General features: G+C 43.2%; 1 protein-coding gene across 2 annotated transcripts in view; it reads left to right on the top strand.

Moving 5' to 3' along the window:
- LOC119402910 (ubiquitin carboxyl-terminal hydrolase 20) overlaps window positions 1–21,389 on the top strand; it is an 86,470-nt gene that overhangs the window by 48,313 nt on the left and 16,768 nt on the right. For both annotated transcript variants that reach the window (XM_037669952.2, XM_037669954.2), the window contains exons 12-19: window positions 1,813–1,963; window positions 2,260–2,374; window positions 3,351–3,416; window positions 6,413–6,539; window positions 7,258–7,327; window positions 12,245–12,350; window positions 13,823–13,904; window positions 16,311–16,419. In XM_037669952.2, coding sequence (XP_037525880.1) covers window positions 1,813–1,963; window positions 2,260–2,374; window positions 3,351–3,416; window positions 6,413–6,539; window positions 7,258–7,327; window positions 12,245–12,350; window positions 13,823–13,904; window positions 16,311–16,419 — 826 coding nt within the window. The remainder of the gene's footprint in view (window positions 1–1,812; window positions 1,964–2,259; window positions 2,375–3,350; window positions 3,417–6,412; window positions 6,540–7,257; window positions 7,328–12,244; window positions 12,351–13,822; window positions 13,905–16,310; window positions 16,420–21,389) is intronic.

Consider the following 21,389-nt stretch of genomic DNA (forward strand, 5'->3'; position numbering starts at 1 on the left):
CATGCAGTGGCTGTAGCAAACATTTATGAGCAGTATGTGGTTGGCACACACTGCTGGCATATGCTCGTGAAGTGTGTTATAGGTAGTAAAACCCTGCTGTTACGTTCCTCACTGCTGCGTTTTCCTGGCTGTTATGTCGTTTTCCATCGACGGTGTAAGATATATACTCTTTAGGTGAGGACACTCGCGAGACGCAATCGACCAGCTAAAGTAACAACGCTGAGCGCCTCCCGGTCGGCTGACGGCAGTGGATACCTATCGGCGCGATGACGCAACTTCAGCACAAAAACGCGTTCCCGTAACAACTGGCACTTCATGGGAAATCTGAATTTCCTAATCAGCGAACGCAGCTGTGATATGCTCTAGTTAAAACGCATGCCGCGTTTTTCGCAAGCGAAAAATGCGATATGCGGCGGACACCAGCGTTGCCGCTGACCACGTCGGTTGCGATAGCAACGGTGCACAAAGCATTTTTTCTCTTCAAGTTGCGTCTTCCCGCCGATAGATACCCACTGCCATCACCGGACCAACAAACGCACGCCGTTGTTACTTTATCTGGTCAAACGTGCTTTGCATGCAAGCCAAGAAGTGTCCCCACCTAAACAGTATATATCTTACACCGTAGTCCCGGCATAGTTCCCATGGGATCCAATGTATTAGGAACCACGCTGTTACATCGCAACTGTGGGACCGTTCCCTTGTGGTATGTCGAGAAGTGCTTTTCAAGCTGGCTAAGTGACCACGTAAGAGAGCCATGTTGACTTTTCACGCAGCTTGGCCTGGCTTGTTAGCTGTATGAGTGGCACAAGCGACACACGTAACGTAGTTTCGGTTACCGCAAACAAAAGCATAACCTTCGATATTCGTGTTGCAAGGATCGCGTCGATGGCATTATTGGTTTTAAACTTGTTTCTAGTACTCGCGAAAGTAAGGCCTTAGAGATTGGCATGTGTTTCCATCGTCGAAGGAGTTTGCGCGGTTCGGGGTCGAACTTGTCGTACTGGTCATGTTGCGTGTGCGTGTGCCTACAACTGTTGGTGCCAAAGAATCATATACGTTGATTACATTTCTATGGATAACACCATTCTCAGCTTCGTGGTTCTACCCGTCGGCTAGATCGTGGCTGAGTGCACCATGTGTGCACCAGTGACAGTTTAGCAGTTGGTGGAGCTGGGGTCATTTTCTTTGACAATAGTTTTTGGGGGTACTTTCACTTTCGTGAGACATTCGACCATCTATGACTAGCCATGGTGGTCCGACACTACGCCAACAGTGCTACATTATTGCTCGGAGACGCCGACGCATCTGGTGACAATCTCGCGAAGGTATCGCCAAAAATGATCGCTTGCCAGGTGTCGGCCATGCGGACACTAGATTTATTAAAAGGATATGGCACTGCAGGTGCTCAAAAAAACTTTTTGTGCTGCTCGGACACGAGGCTACGTTGAACGGTTTTTTCAAGTGTAAGCATTCAAATGAAATTCTGTACCACTAAATATTTTTTTCATTTTTCCTGTTTCTCGGCTCGTGCGTTTCCCGGCTCTTATGTTTACATCATATGGTCCCTTCAAAAATATATCAGCGGGGTTCTACTGTATCAGCTTGCCCACCCACTTTTTCTAATGAATAGTGTCTACTACAGGGAAAAACAACAACTTGGGCTATTGTGGCACACTCGCGTGACCTTGATACATATCTATGTTTTAAGTAATCGGCATTGCTGGCACATGTAGCTGCCTCTAAGTACATTTGCTGAATGCATATCATGTTTCTGTTGCATTCCTTAAGATCTAGCTTTTTTATTATGCCTAGGTGGTTATGGGGCCCTGGCGTTGCCCTACAAGATTGCTTAGCCGCCTTCTTTTCTGCGGATGAGCTGAAGGGTGACAACATGTACAGCTGCGACAAGTGCTGCAAGCTTCGAAATGGCATAAAGTATTCAAGGGTGCTTCAGCTGCCAGAGGTGAGTGCACACTTTCATTACCCTATTTTCTGCATTTAAAAGGAATAGATATTGTGCATTCAATGGTTTTGCCTAACCTGTTTTTGTTTTTATGTTGATAGCATGTAGCAATGGTGTAGTATGGGTTATTATGGAGGAACTTGCAAATACTTGAGGGAGGGAATGGTCTATGTAATTATTTCTGGAGACAATTGAGTTTGCAATCTGCTTCCTCATTCTTTTGGCAAGTATATTGCCCGAGTAGTGCTGGGATACTGAATAATCTGTGCTGATCGAGACTTTCATGGTTTGTGCAGGTGCTGTGTATTCATCTGAAGCGGTTTCGGCACGAGGTGATGTTCTCGAGCAAGATCAGCAGTTATGTCTCCTTTCCACTAGAGGGTCTCGACATGGCGCCATTCTTGCATTCTGGTTAGTAAGAGCTTGGTGCATCGAGTACTAATATTATTGCTTTTTTTTTTACGCTATTTCTGTGTCATCTATGTTTGTGTGGTTATTCCTTACTCTTTCTTTTCTTCTGGGACTTGTGCTTACCAAATTTGCCACCAGCAGGCAAGTACTAGCTGGTTAATCTTATTAACTGCTCAGGTTATTTTTCATACAAAGGTTGCAAATAGCTGCAACAGAGTAAACGAGCATTGTCACTGTAGGCAAACAGTAGACCTTGCCCCTCGGGATGATGTAGTGATGCTGCCCTCAAATTCAGTAGACTCCGTATAAGGTGAACTTGAAGGGGCCATGAAAACTTGTCTTATCAGAAGTCCCCCCAGTAAAGAAGTGACAAAATGCTGTGTGCACCCAAATATCTGTTACTGGAAGACAATGAACAAAGTAGGTTTACAATGAGAAGGTAATTACAAGATGACCATTTTTTTTTTGGTTCTGCATACTTAAAAATGCTGGCTTCAAGTACTCTTGCTCTGTTTTATCCAATCTGCAGTGGTTGTTTGCCTCTGTTGAGTGAGTCAGCATGCAATCGCAGATGTAGACATCTTTGTAGCAGCAGAAATATGCTGGGGCGATTTTGTTCTGCAAGTTCTTTATAACAATTTTACAAGGCGATTTTGGTCTGCCAGCGTTCATTTTTATAAGGATTGATAATACGCAAATATAATCTCTAGCACGTCACACGCAATAAAGTGCAGCCCAATGTTTCCTACCCACTGTATCAAGGAACATACTCGTTAGAGAATAATGCAGCATGGGTGTGTTAGCTTCGTTGTCAAAATTCGTAGTGTAAATGCATTTCTGTTGAAAATTGCAAGTAAATTTTATTTTGTGCTCTTGCTGGTTTCATAACTTTCCTTGCAAATTCATGTAGCACACAATAGTAGAGCCCATGTTTGCTTGTGTTTCGTGTAACCTGTATGCCTATGTTGCATTTCAGAGTGTCCACGATCTGCCACAACATATGACCTTATGGCTGTCATCTGCCATCATGGAACAGCAGGCTGTGAGCATCATACTTTGGCTCCCATCTTAGAAAAATGCTGTCACATTATTTTCTCAGAATGCTTAGTGTGGGCAGCTTCACAGAAGCCGATTTCTAAAAATTTTACAACTGCACGAGTTCCTTTTTATGGCATATTGTACCATATTTGCTTGCATAACGATCACTATGGCATAATGATCACACCTTGGAAGTTCTTCCTGCGCAGTGACTGCACCCTGAACTTACCACTGATGATGATGATGCTGCTGTGGCCATACCCTTTGCAACGGGCTGGTGTCATTTGACTCCAGGCCAAAGATGGTGTGACCACAGTGACAGCGCCACATGTTGACCATTTTGCGAGGTGACCGCTGTGTCCCGCAGCATTACAGTGAAACCTTGGTGATACGAATCTCACGGGACCAACAAAAATATTCGTACCATCCGAAATTCGTATCACCAGAAAGCATGAAAAATTAGCATGCGACAAAGGAAAGCTGGCGTACATTTTCATTTATTGTTTTTCAGGGCCGCAGCAACGTCAGGAAGAACCCTGAATGATTGTCAGCTAAGTTTTTAGATGTCGGCAATCATACCAGCACTCGTAAAGATACGGCCCGTACGCGCGTATTTAATTAACCAGCTGTGTTGTCACCCACGACAGCAATAACCCCTTCAAAATTTTAGTATGCTTTTTTGCATGACACCGGAGTACTGCAGCGAAAGTAACAAAAGAAGCGCTTTGACACGATGGATCAAGGCCACAAAATTACAGAACCACGGTCCTGTGTTATGATTTTGTTATCGCGGAGGTTTTGGGGATGTTTTTTGGGAGATTTACGGCTGTGCCCGCAGAAGTGCGACCTCAACGGCCCGCATGTTGACGTTGTGAGGCCTGACTCCTTCACCAAGACCGTCCTCGCCTTCTTTCAGTCCTCGTCCACCTTTCATAGGATGTCTCATGCACGAGGAAGGCACGTGTAAACACAGTACAACTAGAGCAGCCCGCATCGATGCGTTAGAAAAAAAAAAAAGCATGGCGCTAATGTCCTCTGTAATCTAAACGTGAAGGCGCATGGAGGCACATAAGAGCCTCAAAGATTCGCGCACACAATCTCGGAGTTCGTGACGAGTCTCTGAAGGTTTATTCTGACCGTAAGAGAAGTGTTTTTCTTAAACGGTGTTCTGACGATTTGGCGGTGCGGCGCGCATACACACGCTTGCGTTCCCGCGCTCGCACGTGCTTGGCGCGTCTTCCGCGACAGCGCAGACAGCACTTTTTCATACCTGGACGGTAGCGTACGTTCGTATCAAACGTCGCTGGGTGAAAATCGGTTCGCAACAACCGCACTCCATTACATTGCAGGCCAATAGGCCTTGGCCGGGACCAACGAAAAATTCGTATCACCCCGAAATTCATATGAGCCGTGATCGTATCACCGAGGTTTCACTGTATATGCAACATATCTTGAAACAGGGCATTGATGGCAAAAACTCAATGGTAGGCATGGGAAGGAACGCCAGCACATCGTCTATAAAGGAGACCATAGATGCTTCCACGCAATGTCTGCATCATCACGTTCTGTGCGCAAATCGGCGACAGAAGGCTTTGCTTAAATTGCTGACACAGTATGGGTTTACACGACACGTTCAACTTTTTAGGTCGGGCGAGGTCTGAGCATTGGCTCGTCTGATTCTTTCGCGTATTTTTTTTGCTACCTCCCGCTTACACACTGGGCTTTCCTTGTAGCAGTTCATTCAATGCAAAGTGAACGTGTGCATTTTCATTGCATAGATATGTTTCTTTAACTTGATTCTTTTAATTCTCAGTTCTCCAAGTTCTCTTAAAAATTTTACCCCACATAATGATTGCACCCTGAAGTCTATATTGGCTTTAAGAAAAATGCACGATCATTATATAAATAAATATGGTACTTGTCGAGTGTCCACTATAAAGACACTGTTTAACATTATAATGCCACTTTTCCTTAGTGTCGGTCTTCATGTCCCCTTTGTAGCCACAGTTTAATATGTATATGAATGTAATGATTCATCAATGTTGGCAAAGGTTGCTGCAGTGAACACAAGTCATGCCCATTTTCAGCCTATCCCTTAGTATGACTGTGCCACTATTACACAAAGCATGAAGCTTGAAATGTATTTAGATATGTCATACTTCGCTATGCATACACTATTTAACATACCGCAACAAGCATTATCACTTTTGTCCTCAAAGCTAGCATCAACAAGTGATGATGCTGCAATCATTACATTGCTACTACCTCACTAATTCAATGAAAAAACTTTGCTTAATTTAGATTCCAACATTGGGTTGGATCTTTGGGCTTTTATTTTTCAGAGACAAATCTAGTTCATTATATCCTTCGGTAAGACAATCTTGCTTTGCTAAAATGTTTTAAATATATGTAACATATGAGGATTTCAAGAGGAATTGCATTTACTTTTTTGTATTCGTTGTTTTTTTTCTTTTTTTTTCTTTCTTTTTTTTTTTGCATTCAACTGAATCCTGCAAGGACCAATTTCAGAATCAAAATAGAGCCCCGCCACGGTGGTCTAGTGGTTATGGCGCTCGACTGCTGACGAGAAGGTCACGGGATTGAATCCCGGCCGCGGCGGCTGCATTTTCGATGGAGGTGAAACTGTTTGAGGCCCGTGTACTTAGATTTAGGTGCACGTTAAAGAACCCCAGGTGGTCTAAATTTTCAGAGCCCTCTGCTACGGCGTCCCTCATAATCATATTGTGGTTTTGGGACGTTAAACCCCAGATATTAAAAAAAAAATTATTAGATTAATCGGAATCAAAATACATAATCAAATTTTTTGAGCCCATGGGTATGTTGTGCACTGGCCAGAACTGTCGGTTGGGATTGAAATAACCAGTATAAAATAACAGAAGTGTACTCTATATGTGATCCAGCTGTGTGTGGGCCTTTGCTTTTTTTGTCGTGTGGAGTTTTTCATAGGTCTCAGACTTTTCTTGAAAAACACTCTTCCAGTTGGTCACTATACAACATATGCATTGAACCACCTCAATGATCAATGGTACGAGTTTGATGACCAATATGTAACCTCAGTTGAGCCCCAGGTCGTGCAGAATTGTGAAGCCTACGTCCTCTTTTACAGGTTTGTAACCTTCCTTCTTTTGTCCTAGCATAAATGTTGTTTCTTTTATAACTTTCATTATCTTGCACGTAAGCTGTTGACTCTTGCACGTAAGTTGAACACCTCTTGACTGTAAACACAAGTTGAACACCTTATGTCGATATTTTGGGGCATTGCCATTTCCTTGAGGGCAAGTTTTGGGCACTCTTAATTTCACTGTTTTAATGAACTCACATTTGTGTGAAACACTGATGAACATTCGGAATTTTGTGCTTCTACTGCTTTGTTTACCAACAGTGATTGTGTGGTCATCGCCAGCTAAAATACACAAAATAACTGCAGTTAGGCCTGACGAGACAACAGAAATGCAGTTACTGATGAATAGTTGTGCCATCTGGTAGCACAAAAAAATTCTCCACTGCACGCGCATGTGCACTAGTTTCACAGGGGATAACTTGTAAAATTCGGAACATTGCGGGCCTTGCTTGATACTATCAGCCTAGCTGCTGGCACAGTACAAACTGCAAAAAGGATTACTGGAAAGGTATGGAAGCCACATTTCATTGCCGATAACTGTTAATTAGGGGTGCGCGAATATTCGAAATTTGTCGCTTTGAGTCATTAAACCTCATAAATCTATCATTACTTCTTCTAGGCCTTGTGTCACAGTTAAAAGAGACAAATTTGTGATGGGTCTTTTCCACTCTCTTCTCCCCACCTCCGAACTTTTCATTTGCAGGAAATCTTCAGAGGAGATGCTAAATCGGCGAACTCGAACATACGAGCTCATGGAACGTAGCCGCAATGAAGTAAGTAGTACTTCTTTATACTACTGTCCGCCACGGTGGTACAGTGGTTACGGTGCTTGGGTGCTGACCCAAAGGTTGCAGGTTCAATCCCAGCTGCGGCATTTCAATGGAGGTGAAATGCTTGAGGCCCCTATACTGTGTGATGTCAGTGCTCTTTAAAGAACACCAGATGGTCGAAATTTCTGAAGCCCTCCACTACAGCATGCCTCATAAGCATATTGTGACGAAATGCCATCTGATCGAGTTGAGGTATTTTCCGTGTCCAGTGATGTGCTTTTGCCTGCGCGAACAGCAAAGTTTGTTCCAGTTACTTCATCTCGCCCGCGTGAAGGTTTGTCCTGTGGACTGATTGAGCCGGACTACTCTAACACGCTAAAGAAAAGCCTTATAGTCCCTCGCTCACTTGTCCAACTCGTAGGCGGTTCTACTCACGTGTGGACGGTGAACGTGTCCTCCGAGTCCGTTATTTTACCTGCTGGTTTGAAGTTAGCGTACTTTGAAGAAGATACCGCTGTGGGCATTCGTGCAGTTGCTGTCACTACCGACCAAACTAAAACTTCCCCACTCTCTGACCACTCGTCAAAGTTCAACGGCATGATCAACAAGTCGCTCCCCTCGTCCGACCAACGCACGCTCCACGAGCTTCTTGTGCGCTATGCCTCAGTCTTTGACTTTGCACAACCTGAGCGTCTGCCTTCACCACCGCAGTCCCGCGTGCACCACTGCATCAATACTGGGGCCGCAGGCCCCATTCGACAGAAGCCGTACCGCGTCTCTCCCACCGAGAGGAAGGTGATCGATGACCAAGTTAAGGAGATGCTACAGAAAGGTGTCATCCAAGAGTCCTGTAGTCCTTGGGCAGCTCCCGTTATACTGGTCAAGAAAAAGGATGATTCGTGGCGATTCTGCGTCGACTATAGACGCCTAAACGCAGTAACGAAAAAGGATGTCTATCCGCTCCCACGAATAGACGATGCCATAGACTGCCTACATTCCGCTTCATACTTTTCATCTGTCGACTTGCGCTCAGGCTACTGGCAAATACCTATGAACCCACAAGACAAAGAGAAGACCGCTTTCATTACGCCGGATGGGCTCTTTGAGTTTAATGTAATGCCCTTTGGCTTGTGTAATGCTCCGGCAACCTTCGAGCGATTCATGGACACGATCCTTCGCGGCCTCCGATGGGAAATATGCATGTGCTACCTTGACGACGTGGTCATTTACGGCAAGACATTCTACGAGCACAACCAACGGCTTGAAGTTATTCTCGACTGCATCCGCCGTGCGGGACTGATCCTTAACTCGAAAAAGTGTCACTTTGGTGAGCGTGAAACGCTTGTCCTTGGTTTTCTTGTCGACAAGGAAGGTATCCGTCCCGACCCTCAGAAGCTTGCCGCCGTCCGAGACTTCGAGCAACCGAAGACAGTGAAAGACCTCCGCAGCTTCCTTGGGCTGTGCTCGTATTTCCGACGTTTCATCAAGGACTTTGCACGTCTAGCTCATCCACTCACGTCTCTGCTTCACAAGGACACACCCTTCGCATGGACTGCTGAGTGCCAGTCTGCGTTCAGTGAGCTAAAGTTTTTACTTACCTCTGCTCCAATTTTACGCCATTTTGATCCTGAGGCACCAACTGAGCTTCACACCGATGCTAGTGGTGTGGGCATTGGAGCGGTACTTGTACAGATACATAGCGGACGCCAACAAGTCATCGCCTATGCAAGCCGTACACTCACAAAGGCAGAACGGAACTATACCGTCACCGAAATGGAATGCCTCGCGGTAGTGTTCGCCATTCAGAAGTTTCGACCATACCTTTACGGCCGTCCCTTCAGGATAGTCACCGACCACCATTCACTTTGCTGGTTGGTTGGACTACGCGACCCCACCAGCCGGTTAGCTCGCTGGTCATTACGGCTGCAAGAATACGAATGCAAGAATACGAATGCAAGCTCGGTCGTCCAGTGTTACGTACCCCGCACGTCCACCAAAACTGTAACGATGGTATGGATTTATTTACAGGCTGAGAGTAATGAGAGATGTTTGGTGCAGCGCAAGAGACAGGACGGTCAGCCCCACAACGGCTCGCTCCTCGTGCGCCCTACTCCTTCCTCTTCTTCTTGGCTCCAGCGAACTCATGCAGCGTGACAATATTGTGGTTCTGGCGCTTAAAACCCTGGATATTATTATTACTATTCTTTCGACTATTACTACCTTGTTTTCTGCTCGGAGCAGCATGGAAACCTGACAGCTCGGCCTTGCTTTGCCAGCTTATGTACTTGTGTGGCTGGCATGAGTTCACGTTAGTACTTGTCCTGGTTCTGTGTTGTTAATTTTTGCGAGTGGAAAGCTGTTTATCAGCTTTCAGTGTTAAAAGATTGTCATAAAACTTAGTTTCAATAAGCTGCACACCTTGCTTTTTGCATGATATGCACTTCCCACTCTGCACAATGCAGTAAAACTCCATGAACTCAACAGTTCCAAAACCTGGAAAAAATTTTTAGATAAGTGGAGTTTCAGGATAAGCGAAATCACAAACTTAGCTCATTGGCTGTGCATAAGCTGCAGAAGAACACAACGGTCATGATAGCAGATGCCCACGAGTGACGTGCTGTTTACACCTCAATGTAACGCAAGCATGAAGTGAGAGGGCTTATCAATCCACAATCTCACTTGAACTCTGAGCTTTGATGCGGTACAGCCAACATGATTTCCACTGTTCAGTGATATTTAATGCCGCTAAGACCAGTATCACTACATTTCATGGCAGCATGTCTGTCTGGCAGCATTATGGGCTATTGTCTTTGGACAAGGAGGAGAGTTCAAGTCTCTGCATTCATAAAACGTTAAAATTGCTCGCTTGCAAACGTTGCGATAACAGCTTATCACTGTGCTTCTGCAAGTGAAACCAACTCAGTAATCACGCAGTAGCGATGATAGACTGAAGGGTATAAGAGCAAGCAGGAACTCTACAGTCTGCCTGGCTAGGCTAGCCAGCTCAGCACCTCACTATCCATCTTAGCCTCATTCTGTGACATTAGGTGAAAAGCAAGTGCAAGCAGTGTTCCTCATTGCATAGGCAGCACATGCACGGCCGGACAAAAGTACAGATAAGAGGCCTGGATAATTTGAAATGCTTTGTAAAGTTTGTCAAAAGTGTGAACTGTTGAACATGACCCTATTCAGCGCAGCTCAAAGTACAGAGATACTTTTCTCCTGGAGTAATGTTTGCGAAAGATTGCTCAACCAAGCACAACCACAAGGCCCATGGCCAGCTTTATCAACGTCATTAATCTGAAGTTGTTGTTGTCGGAATCCTGTTTTCACTTCTTTTGAGACATAGCTCCTGCAAACTATGAATGGAAGTCTTTGGGCCGTGACTCATCCCTGGGTCATCGCACTCGAGCTTAGGGACAGAAAACCGTTCAGAGCATGAATTGAGATAATGCCACTAATGGAAAGATTGTCCATTGTATTGGCTAAAACAAGCCCTGTTTTCTCATTAGACGCGGATTCATATTTTTATTTCTTTGCTAAAGTTGCGAAAAATGACTTTTGACGCCCCACGCCGCAAAAAAGCGAAGATGCAGAAGAGTCCGATCACGTGACTTTTTACTGGCATAGGCAGTTAATGGTCTCTATATTAGTGTTGAAATGCAGTACACATGTTTTTTGTTATACTCTTTTCTAACTTAAAATGCGCAGATACACCTTCATTTGTAGTGAGCAGAACAGTGGCGCCGCCTGCTCTTGACGTATGATCCAATGCTCATGAGCAGCAGCATGAAAATTGTTAGCTGAGGGTCTAGTGACACCTGCCAATGAGTTGAAGTGCAAGGAGCGCCTGGCTCGCGAGGCGCTAGAGACTTTGCATGACAATGAGTGTTCGGAAAACTTATTCTGCCTGCTTTTTATATTCGAAAATTATTGAAAATGTCATAAGAAGGCAGTTAACCACAGCTGCACTCGCTCCTGTAAAGAGAACATTGAGCACAATGAACAGTTTGCGAAGGAGGGTTATCGGCGTCACTATCACTTCACGACAATGCTGGAGGAGGGACTGTAACTTCTTTAGTCACTTCTCAGATAGAAAAATTGTGCTTACAAAATATCCACACGCTTTTAGAATCAACCGCTGCAGGCTTAACGACTTGCCAGGGGAAGCTTTCCGTTGTGCCATAAAAAAACTGGGACGAGGAAAATCGGTTTTCAGATAGTTGGAGTATGGCACAAAGTTTTCCGATGTAAGGGGTGAAAAACACATCAAGTAGATATTGAGCCAGGAAAAAATTTTGAATTTAACTAATACTTCAAGATATGAGATTTCAAGTTAACACTGGTTTACTGTACTTCCTTACACATCCCTGAATGTTATTCCTCATGCAGCACTGAAAACCCTGAATTTGATAAAAAGAGCTTTGTTGTGGTGTTACGGTGACTGTCAAATTCTTACACAATTTAGTTCTTGTAGTGTACAGAAGGGGCAGAGCAGTTGGCATTGAAGTGGTTATTCAAGTACAAGTTGATTTTCATCTTATTTAAGCACTAAAAAATTTTGGGACAAGTAAGATGGTTTTCACAATCGCATGTAATTATAGAAGTATGTAGGACATACTTCTATAATTACATGCAGGTGCGGTATAATCAGAAAAGGCTCGTGTTCTCTGAATTTGCTTTAAAAAAGGTTGTTCTAACACCTCTAAATATTTTATTCATTTTTCTATCAATCAGCTAAGTTTGTTTAATGCCACTGAGGGGTGTTTTTCCAAGCTGACAGTACAGGATGTCATTGTGATGCACAGAGCATCAAAAGGCAATCGATTGCTCTGTCATCCATTTGTTTGTCATATGTGGCAATTTCTTGCCAAGTCACCTAATAGGTCTGTTAACTAGATTGTTCTGTGTGTGTTTCAGCCTGGCCTTCTGAGCTTCTACGTATCTAAGCAGTGGGTAAACCGGTTCAACACATTTGCGGAGCCTGGCCCTATTGACAATGGGGATTTCCTGTGTATGCATGGAGGTGAGCTACCAGTCCAACCTGCCTATATAAAATTGAATCCTTGACCTTGTTTTCTTTCTCTTTTTTTATTTTGCAGAAGCCATCGGTTTGTACCTTAAGCTTCGTCTGTATAACAATGTTTATTACTTTTTACTTTTGTTTGTACAACTTGATTATTAAACCAAATTTCTCTCAGAATCGTGTAACGCTTGTGTATGGATATTTTTTAAAGTCGCAAAATAATCACTGTCCCACTTCAGGGTTATCAAAATTATTATTAAAGGAAAGATTAATTGTTTTTTTAATACTTTTGCAGGCTTATGATGACCTTATTTAGAAATTAAAAAGCTGAAGTAACCAATTAGAACCTTCTTAGACCAAAGTAAGACCTGCTCTGTCTTGTTTGTTAGCTTCCTACATCCAAAATTTCTTACCTAGTCAATATGCTTTCATTCTGTAACTAACCTTCGACGCTATGTTCACTTGAGGACCTTTGCATGTTTCACATACCATCACTTCAATTCCTTGATCACTTTTCTGCTACACTTTAGGATGCAGGTGGGGCTTCTTTTCTTCTTCTCCTTCATCTTATTCCTATTCTTTTTGCTTTTTGCCCCCTCTACCTTGCTATCTGAGGTCCCTTGTTATCCTTTTCCCTTTCGCCCTCATGACTTCGGTCAAGGGGGGATCGTATCCTTTTTGGCATGCATGTTTTATCATTCTAAGACATTTAGTAGTTATATTTCAATGCTTGCATGTTTTAGCTTTCTTGAACTGCTTGTACTATTTTTTTAGCTAAGCATGAATTGTTCAAAGTAAATTTGGTGCAAAATGGGTTACAGTTGAGCCTCGTTAATTTGAACCTGATTTAATCAATGATGTTATTCGGCAAGCTTACGCATTATGTGATCAAACTCTCGTTAATTCTGATATGTTTGGCCACACTCTGGTTAATTAAGGGAATTCTCCTAGCGTGTCGAGTGCTACAAGAAAGTACAGCTCATGAATGGCTCATCTCGGATAAAGACACTTGTCTTCTCTTGCTGCCGCATTGTAAAGAATGTTACGACACCATGAGAATTGCAACTTGCACCCTGCTTTTATGCAAAATAACAATATTTGTGGATTCATTCTGTTAATACAAGTATGTTTATGTAGCAAGCATTTGTTTACTGTTTTTTAACGCCCTTGATAATTCAACATATGATTGATTTGGACATGTTTTCCAATTGTGTGAAGTATAAATTAAGGAGGTTCTACGGTATTTCTGTTGATTGTCACCTAAGTGACTTCAAATCGACAACATACTACAGAGCCAGTAAGCTCGATGAAGCTCACAATTGGTTGCGGCTGTGTCACAACATTTTCTTTTTTACAAACTTTTTGCAGTCATTGTCTTCTTGAATCTGTGTTCTTCCCTAAGGGCACACAATTGAGGCTCAAACTGCCCTGAAGAACGATTTCACAGATATTCTTACATTTTTGCTTTGCAGGTGTGCAGCCGGCCAAGGCACATATTGCAGAAGAGCTCTGCGTCCAGCTATCCCAGTCTGTCTGGGAATATCTACATGACTCGTAAGTGGCTACAAATCTCCTGTTGATTTCTTAAATAGCTTGTGCAAATAGAATATTGGATTGTAAGAATGTTTCAGTGATGGATCATAGTAAAAAAAAAAAGTGGCAGCACTAGTGTGGGAAGATTTAAAAAGACCAAATTGTGGTTGAAATGAATGCATGCAACAGCATCTAGTCTTGTATTGGGTGGCCAGATATGGCAGTGATATCATTTAGCTTTGAGATTAACCAGAAAGTCAAAAGAACACTGAAGATACTCCCTTTCTCAGTCTGGCTGCGCAGCTACAGGGTACAAAGCAATGATTAAACTTCATTCTGGCATGTGTTTCATGTGTTTTATGCATTTAACCCTCACAAAAAAAAAAAAAAAAACCCTTGAACTTCACTGATCTCACACACCCTTCGTAGAATAGCTGATCGACTCATTTCCCTTACCCATGGAAAAATCAAAGGCGAGTGCTACAGCAGTGTGTGCTACTACGAAACGTCATCAGCACTGCTGTTGCACAATAAATTGTTGTGAACAAGAATGGCTCAACCCAAATGGTTGATATTACTGCTTTCCATACAGTGAGAAGCACGCTGTCACAATCAGCTGAACCAAATAATCAAGATCTCTTCATGGCAGGGTGGTAGCAAGGGAGAAAATGTTAGCGAGCACTTTTCTAGAGCAAATTAGTACTTTTCCATGAGCAACACGTATCCGGTGCTCAATGAGAGGCAAATTAAAGGCAGTGAGCTTGCTTGGCAGCAATTTTCTCTGCACTTCTTCTTGAACATTGTACGGTGCCTCGGCAGGATGTACACAGGAAATAGGCTGCAGGATCCACAAAGGTACAAGCAGAGAGAAGGCAGTACAGTTGAGCATTGAATACTTGTAATACGCGGTGCCGAATCCACAATAATTCATTTGTTGCAGGCTGCAGATGTGCCTCATACAAATGTTAGACCGATAAATTAAGGTGACTGCATGTCGCGTACCGCCCCACCAAGTATGCAACTACACCATCACTGTGACAACCGAAAAATTAGTAATATGCAACCAATCAGGTTATTAACCCCTTGTATGCGACCTCATTGCATGTGCATACGTTTTAAAGCATTCGATTTTTAATTGTCAGCCATCAACACTTATCTCATACAAAGCTTTAAAAAAATATTGTTTTGTCTTGTTTGTTGCTACTTCCATTTAAAAAAAAAAATCGAGCGGCTGCTCTAGATACTGTGCAGCACAGCTGAATACTATTGAATTTCTCTGCTGCCTTTGCTATGTCATCGAAATTTCTTGTAATATTGCGATGCTTATTTTTCAGTGCAAACGTCTTGCTTTTTCCCATGGCAAGTTTTCGTCTCCTTGATTTTATGCTGCCCCCATTTCTTACTGTTTCCTTGATCTTTCTTGAATATCAGTTGCTTTCTTCTAACTTGTCTGCTGTGAGAGTTCATCCAGTTGTATCTGATCTTTTGAGTTACACTTTCATTTTTTTGTTTCTGTATTACATCTATTGTTACTTAATTTTTAAAGCAGAATGGCCAGCTGGGAAAGCTGGTCAGTGTTTGTCGCGAAAGTAATACTGAATGCAAAAGCGTTACACGCAGGAACAAATGAGGACAAAAGCTGTAGTATGTTAATCTGCCAAGAGGAAGTATTACTTCTACTTCTTCCCTTGGTACTTTTGTGCCTTACCTTTCACTTCGACTGCAGCTTCTGAAATCAGTGTTGTCATGGTCATAAACGTGTGCAATGCAATATCCCACATGGCACACGGCCAGGTGTTTCACAGCAGCTGGGGACTGAAGGCCAGGGTGGCAATCATGACTTCCTCGTTATTTTTGCACGTCTTAGGCTAAGAATGCTGTCTTATTACAATTTTCCGTGCCTGCACTGAAAGGTGCTACCAGTCCAATAACGTGCAGGCCAGCATGATAAACACCTGACCAAGGCCAGCAGCTGTGATTCTCATGCTGAAACACATTACGCTTGCACAAGTTGAAGGGTATGTGCAAAAATCACAGGAGGTTCCCCTTTTATGACTAGAAAAGTGGGACAAGGTTACAACATAGTATTTTTCTCTTTTTCTGCTCTGAAAATCGGGCATGCATTGGATTTACCTGTGTGTTTGGTTCTTGGAGATAGAAGCATGTTTTCTGCGATAATGAGGATAATTGTGTTCTTTAACTCAAATTGGTAAAAAAAAATTGTGGCTTGATCATCTTTGCCAACTGCATTCCACGACCTGACTTATGTCTTGCCAAACTCTTAATCTGTCATGCATGTCGTGGCACCTTCATTAATCATAATGTACTTCACAGATTAGGAGATACCTCGTATAGATGCTGGCAATTTTATCATTGCACAGCAACACAGGGATGATTTTTGCTATTTCTTTCTTTGCATTAATGCAGATTTGGAGGAGGGCCTGCCTGCACCCATCTCTACACATGTCCCACCTGTGCTAGTGAGCAGGAAGCTTTAGAGAGGAGGCGTAAAGCTGAGCTGGATACCTTCATCACAGTAAGCAGGGCTCTTGCAGGGAAAGAGCGTTTTTCATTTTCTGAGCCGCTAATTTCTCTTACAAGCAGATCCAATAATAGTACTTGTACTTGAATATTAGTGTTTGAATGTGTTGTAACTTGTTCTGCATGGGTAAATATAAGTTAACACCTAAAACTAGTTGTCAAGTCTGTTGGAAAAAGGGATGTCACTGTTTCAAGCGCTCTGATTTCTAAAGCTCTGTGCTAGTATATGTGAGTGCAGTAGATAAAAAAAAAGTTTGTGGGCAGTGGAAGACAGAGACAGAGTGCTTAACATCTTGTAAAGTTTGGAACCGTGCACATACTTAACCTTATTGATTCATCATTTTAGGCAGGATAATAGTAGCTGGTATGTAGGAAAAAGAAATATGGCTAAACCACAATAAAGAAATTCTTAATATAACAATGTATTTCAGTTTTTAGAAGCTCATTTCCATGGAACACTGTATATTTTTGTCTCAATGTAACGCGTGTTTATCCGCATATAACGAAGTTTCACTGCAACCGCAGATTAATATAAGGCAACAAATTTAAGCTTGCAGTGGTGCCAGCAGTCATATGGTTGACTTGCACATGCTTTTTGTGAGTGCGTTTTTTAAATCGCATGCCACGCATTGGAGAGCAGCCACCAAAGCGGAGCAGCCTGTTTTCTAGCAGCAGCAGCATGGAAATGGCTCATCTCAATGCTCTGCTTGCCTTTGTAGGGGCAGAGAGGGAGAGCATACGCCCAATATGTGGCATGCGGGAATCCTGGGACACAATGTTGTATGCTTTCTGTGATAGAACGGAACGGAACGTCACAAGAGATTGAGAGGGAGCAAACAGCCTATAGGCGAAGGGCAAACGTCCCAGAAGAATGTGCCACGTTTTGATCGTCTGCTGAGGTTATTCAGAAATGTATTCAACACATGAAGGAATATAGAATTATTATAATTGAATATCAGTATTTGGGGGAATTGTTTTTCAGAGCTTGAAATTGAAAAGTGCAGTGACTTTAACAATTTGTGTTAATGTCTTGATTGGGTACTGGGTGGTGTCGCAATTTCACGAGACTTTCGACTGGTTGCCATTTTCGCAAACTGTCGGCGCGGGATTGGATTAAAGGGACACTAAAGAGAAACAATGAATTGGTTTAGATTGATAAAGTGTGCTCGGAGAACTCTTGTGTTGTTTATTTCACCACCATAGGTTTATTATTAGAGGAGAAAACCAAGTTCAAAGTTTCATTTTTAAATTTCGCGCCAAACTTTTGTAATTCATGACGTAAAATATTTCAAAGAGCATTTAACATATTTTGGCGCCACTGGCTCGACAAAATTTCCGCAAACTCGTTATGTCAAGTCTCTGGCCCCCTCAGAGGACAATATATACTTCGATTTAATCGATTAGGAACTACATAGGCCCAAGCAGGCGCCGTCAAAAATATGTGACGTCACGGCAAATGGTGCGGGAATTCCAAGGTGGCGTCGCCACCTGTATTTTCTTTTTGCACATTTTCTCGCTTATTAAGCGTCTTCTCGCAGCAAGCGTGGTGTTTTTGGTATCGTGGAAGACTACTTTACTAATGCGAGAAAAATCGTTTTGCTCTTTAGTGTCCCTTTAAGCGAGACACAAAGCGGGCTAATGGCTTCTCCGGCCCGACTGCTTACATTTTGATTCGATCCAAGTCGTCCAGAGACCTTTCTATATCCGTTCTATCGGACGAAGCAGTGTCTCTGTCTGTTCTTTGCCCGTTCTTTACCTAGCAGATGGCAAAATTATTGACAGCACTGCCATTTCTGGTTGCTGTCCTCATGGCTGACCGTCACCCGAGCCTCAGCCAATCCCATGCAGCGTGATAGATTGTTCTATCACAGAGCATGTACAAGATTGCACCCCTGGCCCATAGTATCACACAGTATTCAGCCGTTCTGATGTAGCGTAGTCAGGCATAGTCGTATTCTGTGCCACAGGTGCCATGAATCAACATTCAATTTGGTGTGTTACCTTCGTGTGTCAAGTTATACCCGTGTCACACGGGCGCGCAAAAAGTCTTTTACGTAAGCGGTCTTTTACTATGTTGAAAGACTTTTTTATGAAGAGGCGTTCCCTCGCAGTCACACGGCACCGACGATCTCTTTTTAGAGGGTCCTTCCGAATGCGCTACCGAAAGAGTGGCACTCGCTTTCAGAACAGAACCAGCGAAAAGAAAATTATGTATCTCGACAGAAGATGTCCAAATTTATTGTATGGCACATTTGTTGACATAAATTTAACAACTCCAGTTGAAAAAAAAAAAGGTTCACACAGTAGTATCTTAAGAAGCGTTTGCACAACTGGCGACCTTTATATATTATTCTGGCAACAGTGAGCGTCTGTTTTCCTTGTTAGCGCTCTTGTCTGCCTCACCATGGATGACCGTACGGAGGAAAAAGTGACAATGGCAAGCCTTGTGGCGTACCATCTCTCTCTGGAAAACGAAGCAGACGCGGCGACGGGCTGATTGCACACCGGCGTTCGCCTTTCCGCGCTTACTCGCGTCCATGCTCGCGTCTGTGGGGGCGGCCATAACCCCAACCCGTTCGCCCTGTTTACGAGAGTACACAAAAAATAAAGTTTAAATGGTTTTTTACACTGCTTAGGACTAATGAAATTTATTGTTATGGTGAGCCCAAGTGACATCGTAATAAAGAGTTGTCGGTTTTTTTTCACCACTTTATAAATGCTGGCGCCCACTGGTTTCGAGGCTACTCCTTTACCGCCGTGAAAGAGTTTGTCGAACGCCGTTTCCAGAAAAGACCGCTTCTGAAAAGGAGATCGCTCTCTGTCGTGTGACAGCGCTTGGAACTCATTTTCGGAAAAAGTCTTCTTGCTTAAGACTTTTTTAGTGTCCGTGTGACACGGGTATTACAAGCATGGGCAGCTGTAGATGTGGTAGCGGCAAATGTAAGAAGCAGTCGCAATCATTCAAGAAATGGACGTCTCCAACAAAGCTGCTATCTTATGAGCGATCTTGATCAGTGAGAAAAAAAGGCATTGCTGTTTATTTGGTGATACAGCAGAGCTCATTCCCGCAGAACTCAAAAGAAGTTATTCTGGCCTTGTGAGGAACTGGATACATTGTCAGTAAAAGCAGTCAGAACTTAAGCTACAGGGGCATTTACCACAAATGAGTTTCGCACCACTATCAGCTCTATAAAGTTATGTGACAAAACGGACTTGGAATAATTTTGTTGAACCGGTGCATTGTGGTGACTGAAATTCTTGGCGCCGTAACGAGTCTTTCACTTTTAATTTGGTGCACGATGTTACAAAAATGAACATGGCCACTGTAAACAGAGAGGCAGTGACTCATTGTCAAGTGAAACCGTGCGAGGACGGCCGACAGTCGCAGCTCAAGCGGGAAGGAAACATGCCAGCAGTCTGCATCGCACGAAAGGCGCATGCAGGGGTACTGGGGAGTGGCGTGGCTTCGGCAGGAACTGTGTATTTTGACCGGCCGAGCACGATCGCAAGCGGTCGCACATTCCATACCTTGATAGGGTCCACAGGTGGCTCATGCATTTGTACGTGTTGCGTTGTCATTGCTAAGCTTGCGTTGAAGCCATAGAGAGCATGAAGGTCACTTTGCCCGTTGCAGCAGCCTGGTTTTATTACACCAGTGTTTTGTTGAGTTAGGCCAGATTGGATGCTAAAGGAGTTCCAGCCTTCCTTTGTATAACATTCCAGTTTGCTGCTGTTGCAAGCACTGCTTCGCCCTTGCGGTAAAACTGTGAGTCGCGTGGCATGGGGTGCTATGAAGAGTATTTTCGTCAGTGCCGCATAAAATCGTTGCCGTATCTCAGGTTCAACAAAATTATTTTCTTACATCATTGAAATGAGTTCTTCTTTATTTTCTTCTTTTTTTCTTTTTTTTTTGCATTGCCATATTATTCGAAAATTCTTGCAGCATTTTCCTTGTAAAAATGAATCCTTCGGCAACTGTGCATTGCATAAAAGATTGAATTTCAATTTAATGAATTTTTTTATATAACGCAGTAAATTGCTCATTTTACCGACTTCGTTACATTGAGGTTTAATTGTAGTTGAAACAGTATGCTAACTTCCAACATTATTTTTGTCTAGAAACTGCTATCTATACACATAAGCAAAGACACATGGCATGCATGATTGCATCACATTAAGAATTTGCAGTCCTTCAACTCTCAAGTACATTGATGGGATGCTTGTACATTCTTTCTGGCTCTATAATCCAGCCCAAAACCAACTTGCAGTCCAAAAAATGCAATAGGGCCCATTAGTCAACCAGAGGAGCCAATGTGCAGATTGTATGAGTCCATGGCATCTGAGTCCATGCCTGTGCTGCTTTCTTGGAGGAAAAATGGAGCAGGCTATGCACAGAAGACTGTGCAGCAAGGAAGTGGTGTGCGAATGCAATAGTGTGCCACAAAAAAGGCTTGCTTAAAGGGGCCCTGCAACACCTTTCCAGGTTATTATCGAATGACCTTACTGTCGAAGTCTGTTGACTCATGAATCGCTTGTAGCAAACGTTTTTCGAATCTGTCACGTGTAAGCAGAGTCGCGGGGATTTCACATTTAAGCAGAGTCGCGGGGAAAGCGCTCTGAGCAGGCTCAGAGCACTTTCTCTCTTCTTTCGTCCTGACGAGGGCACGAGAAGCTACACGGAAGCATGACAGGGGGGAAACAAGCTACATCAGCATGTGTCACAGCTTTGCGCATTTTAGGGAGAATGCGGCAATGGGAATGGTAAATTTGGTCAAAGTGTTCAGTTTTTCTTCTTCTTTTTTTTTTTTTTTTTCAATCCTCAGACCATCTTTTACGTCATGGTGAAATATTAGAACAAAATAAGCTGTAGAAGTTGAGAAAGAATCACTTTACTAATGTGTTGTCATCAAAAACTCAGAAAATTGGGCTTCAGAAAATGCAAATCTCGCAGATTTTCCTTGGCAC

Source organism: Rhipicephalus sanguineus, chromosome 1 (assembly GCF_013339695.2).
Source record: "Rhipicephalus sanguineus isolate Rsan-2018 chromosome 1, BIME_Rsan_1.4, whole genome shotgun sequence".
NCBI lineage: Eukaryota > Metazoa > Arthropoda > Arachnida > Ixodida > Ixodidae > Rhipicephalus > Rhipicephalus sanguineus.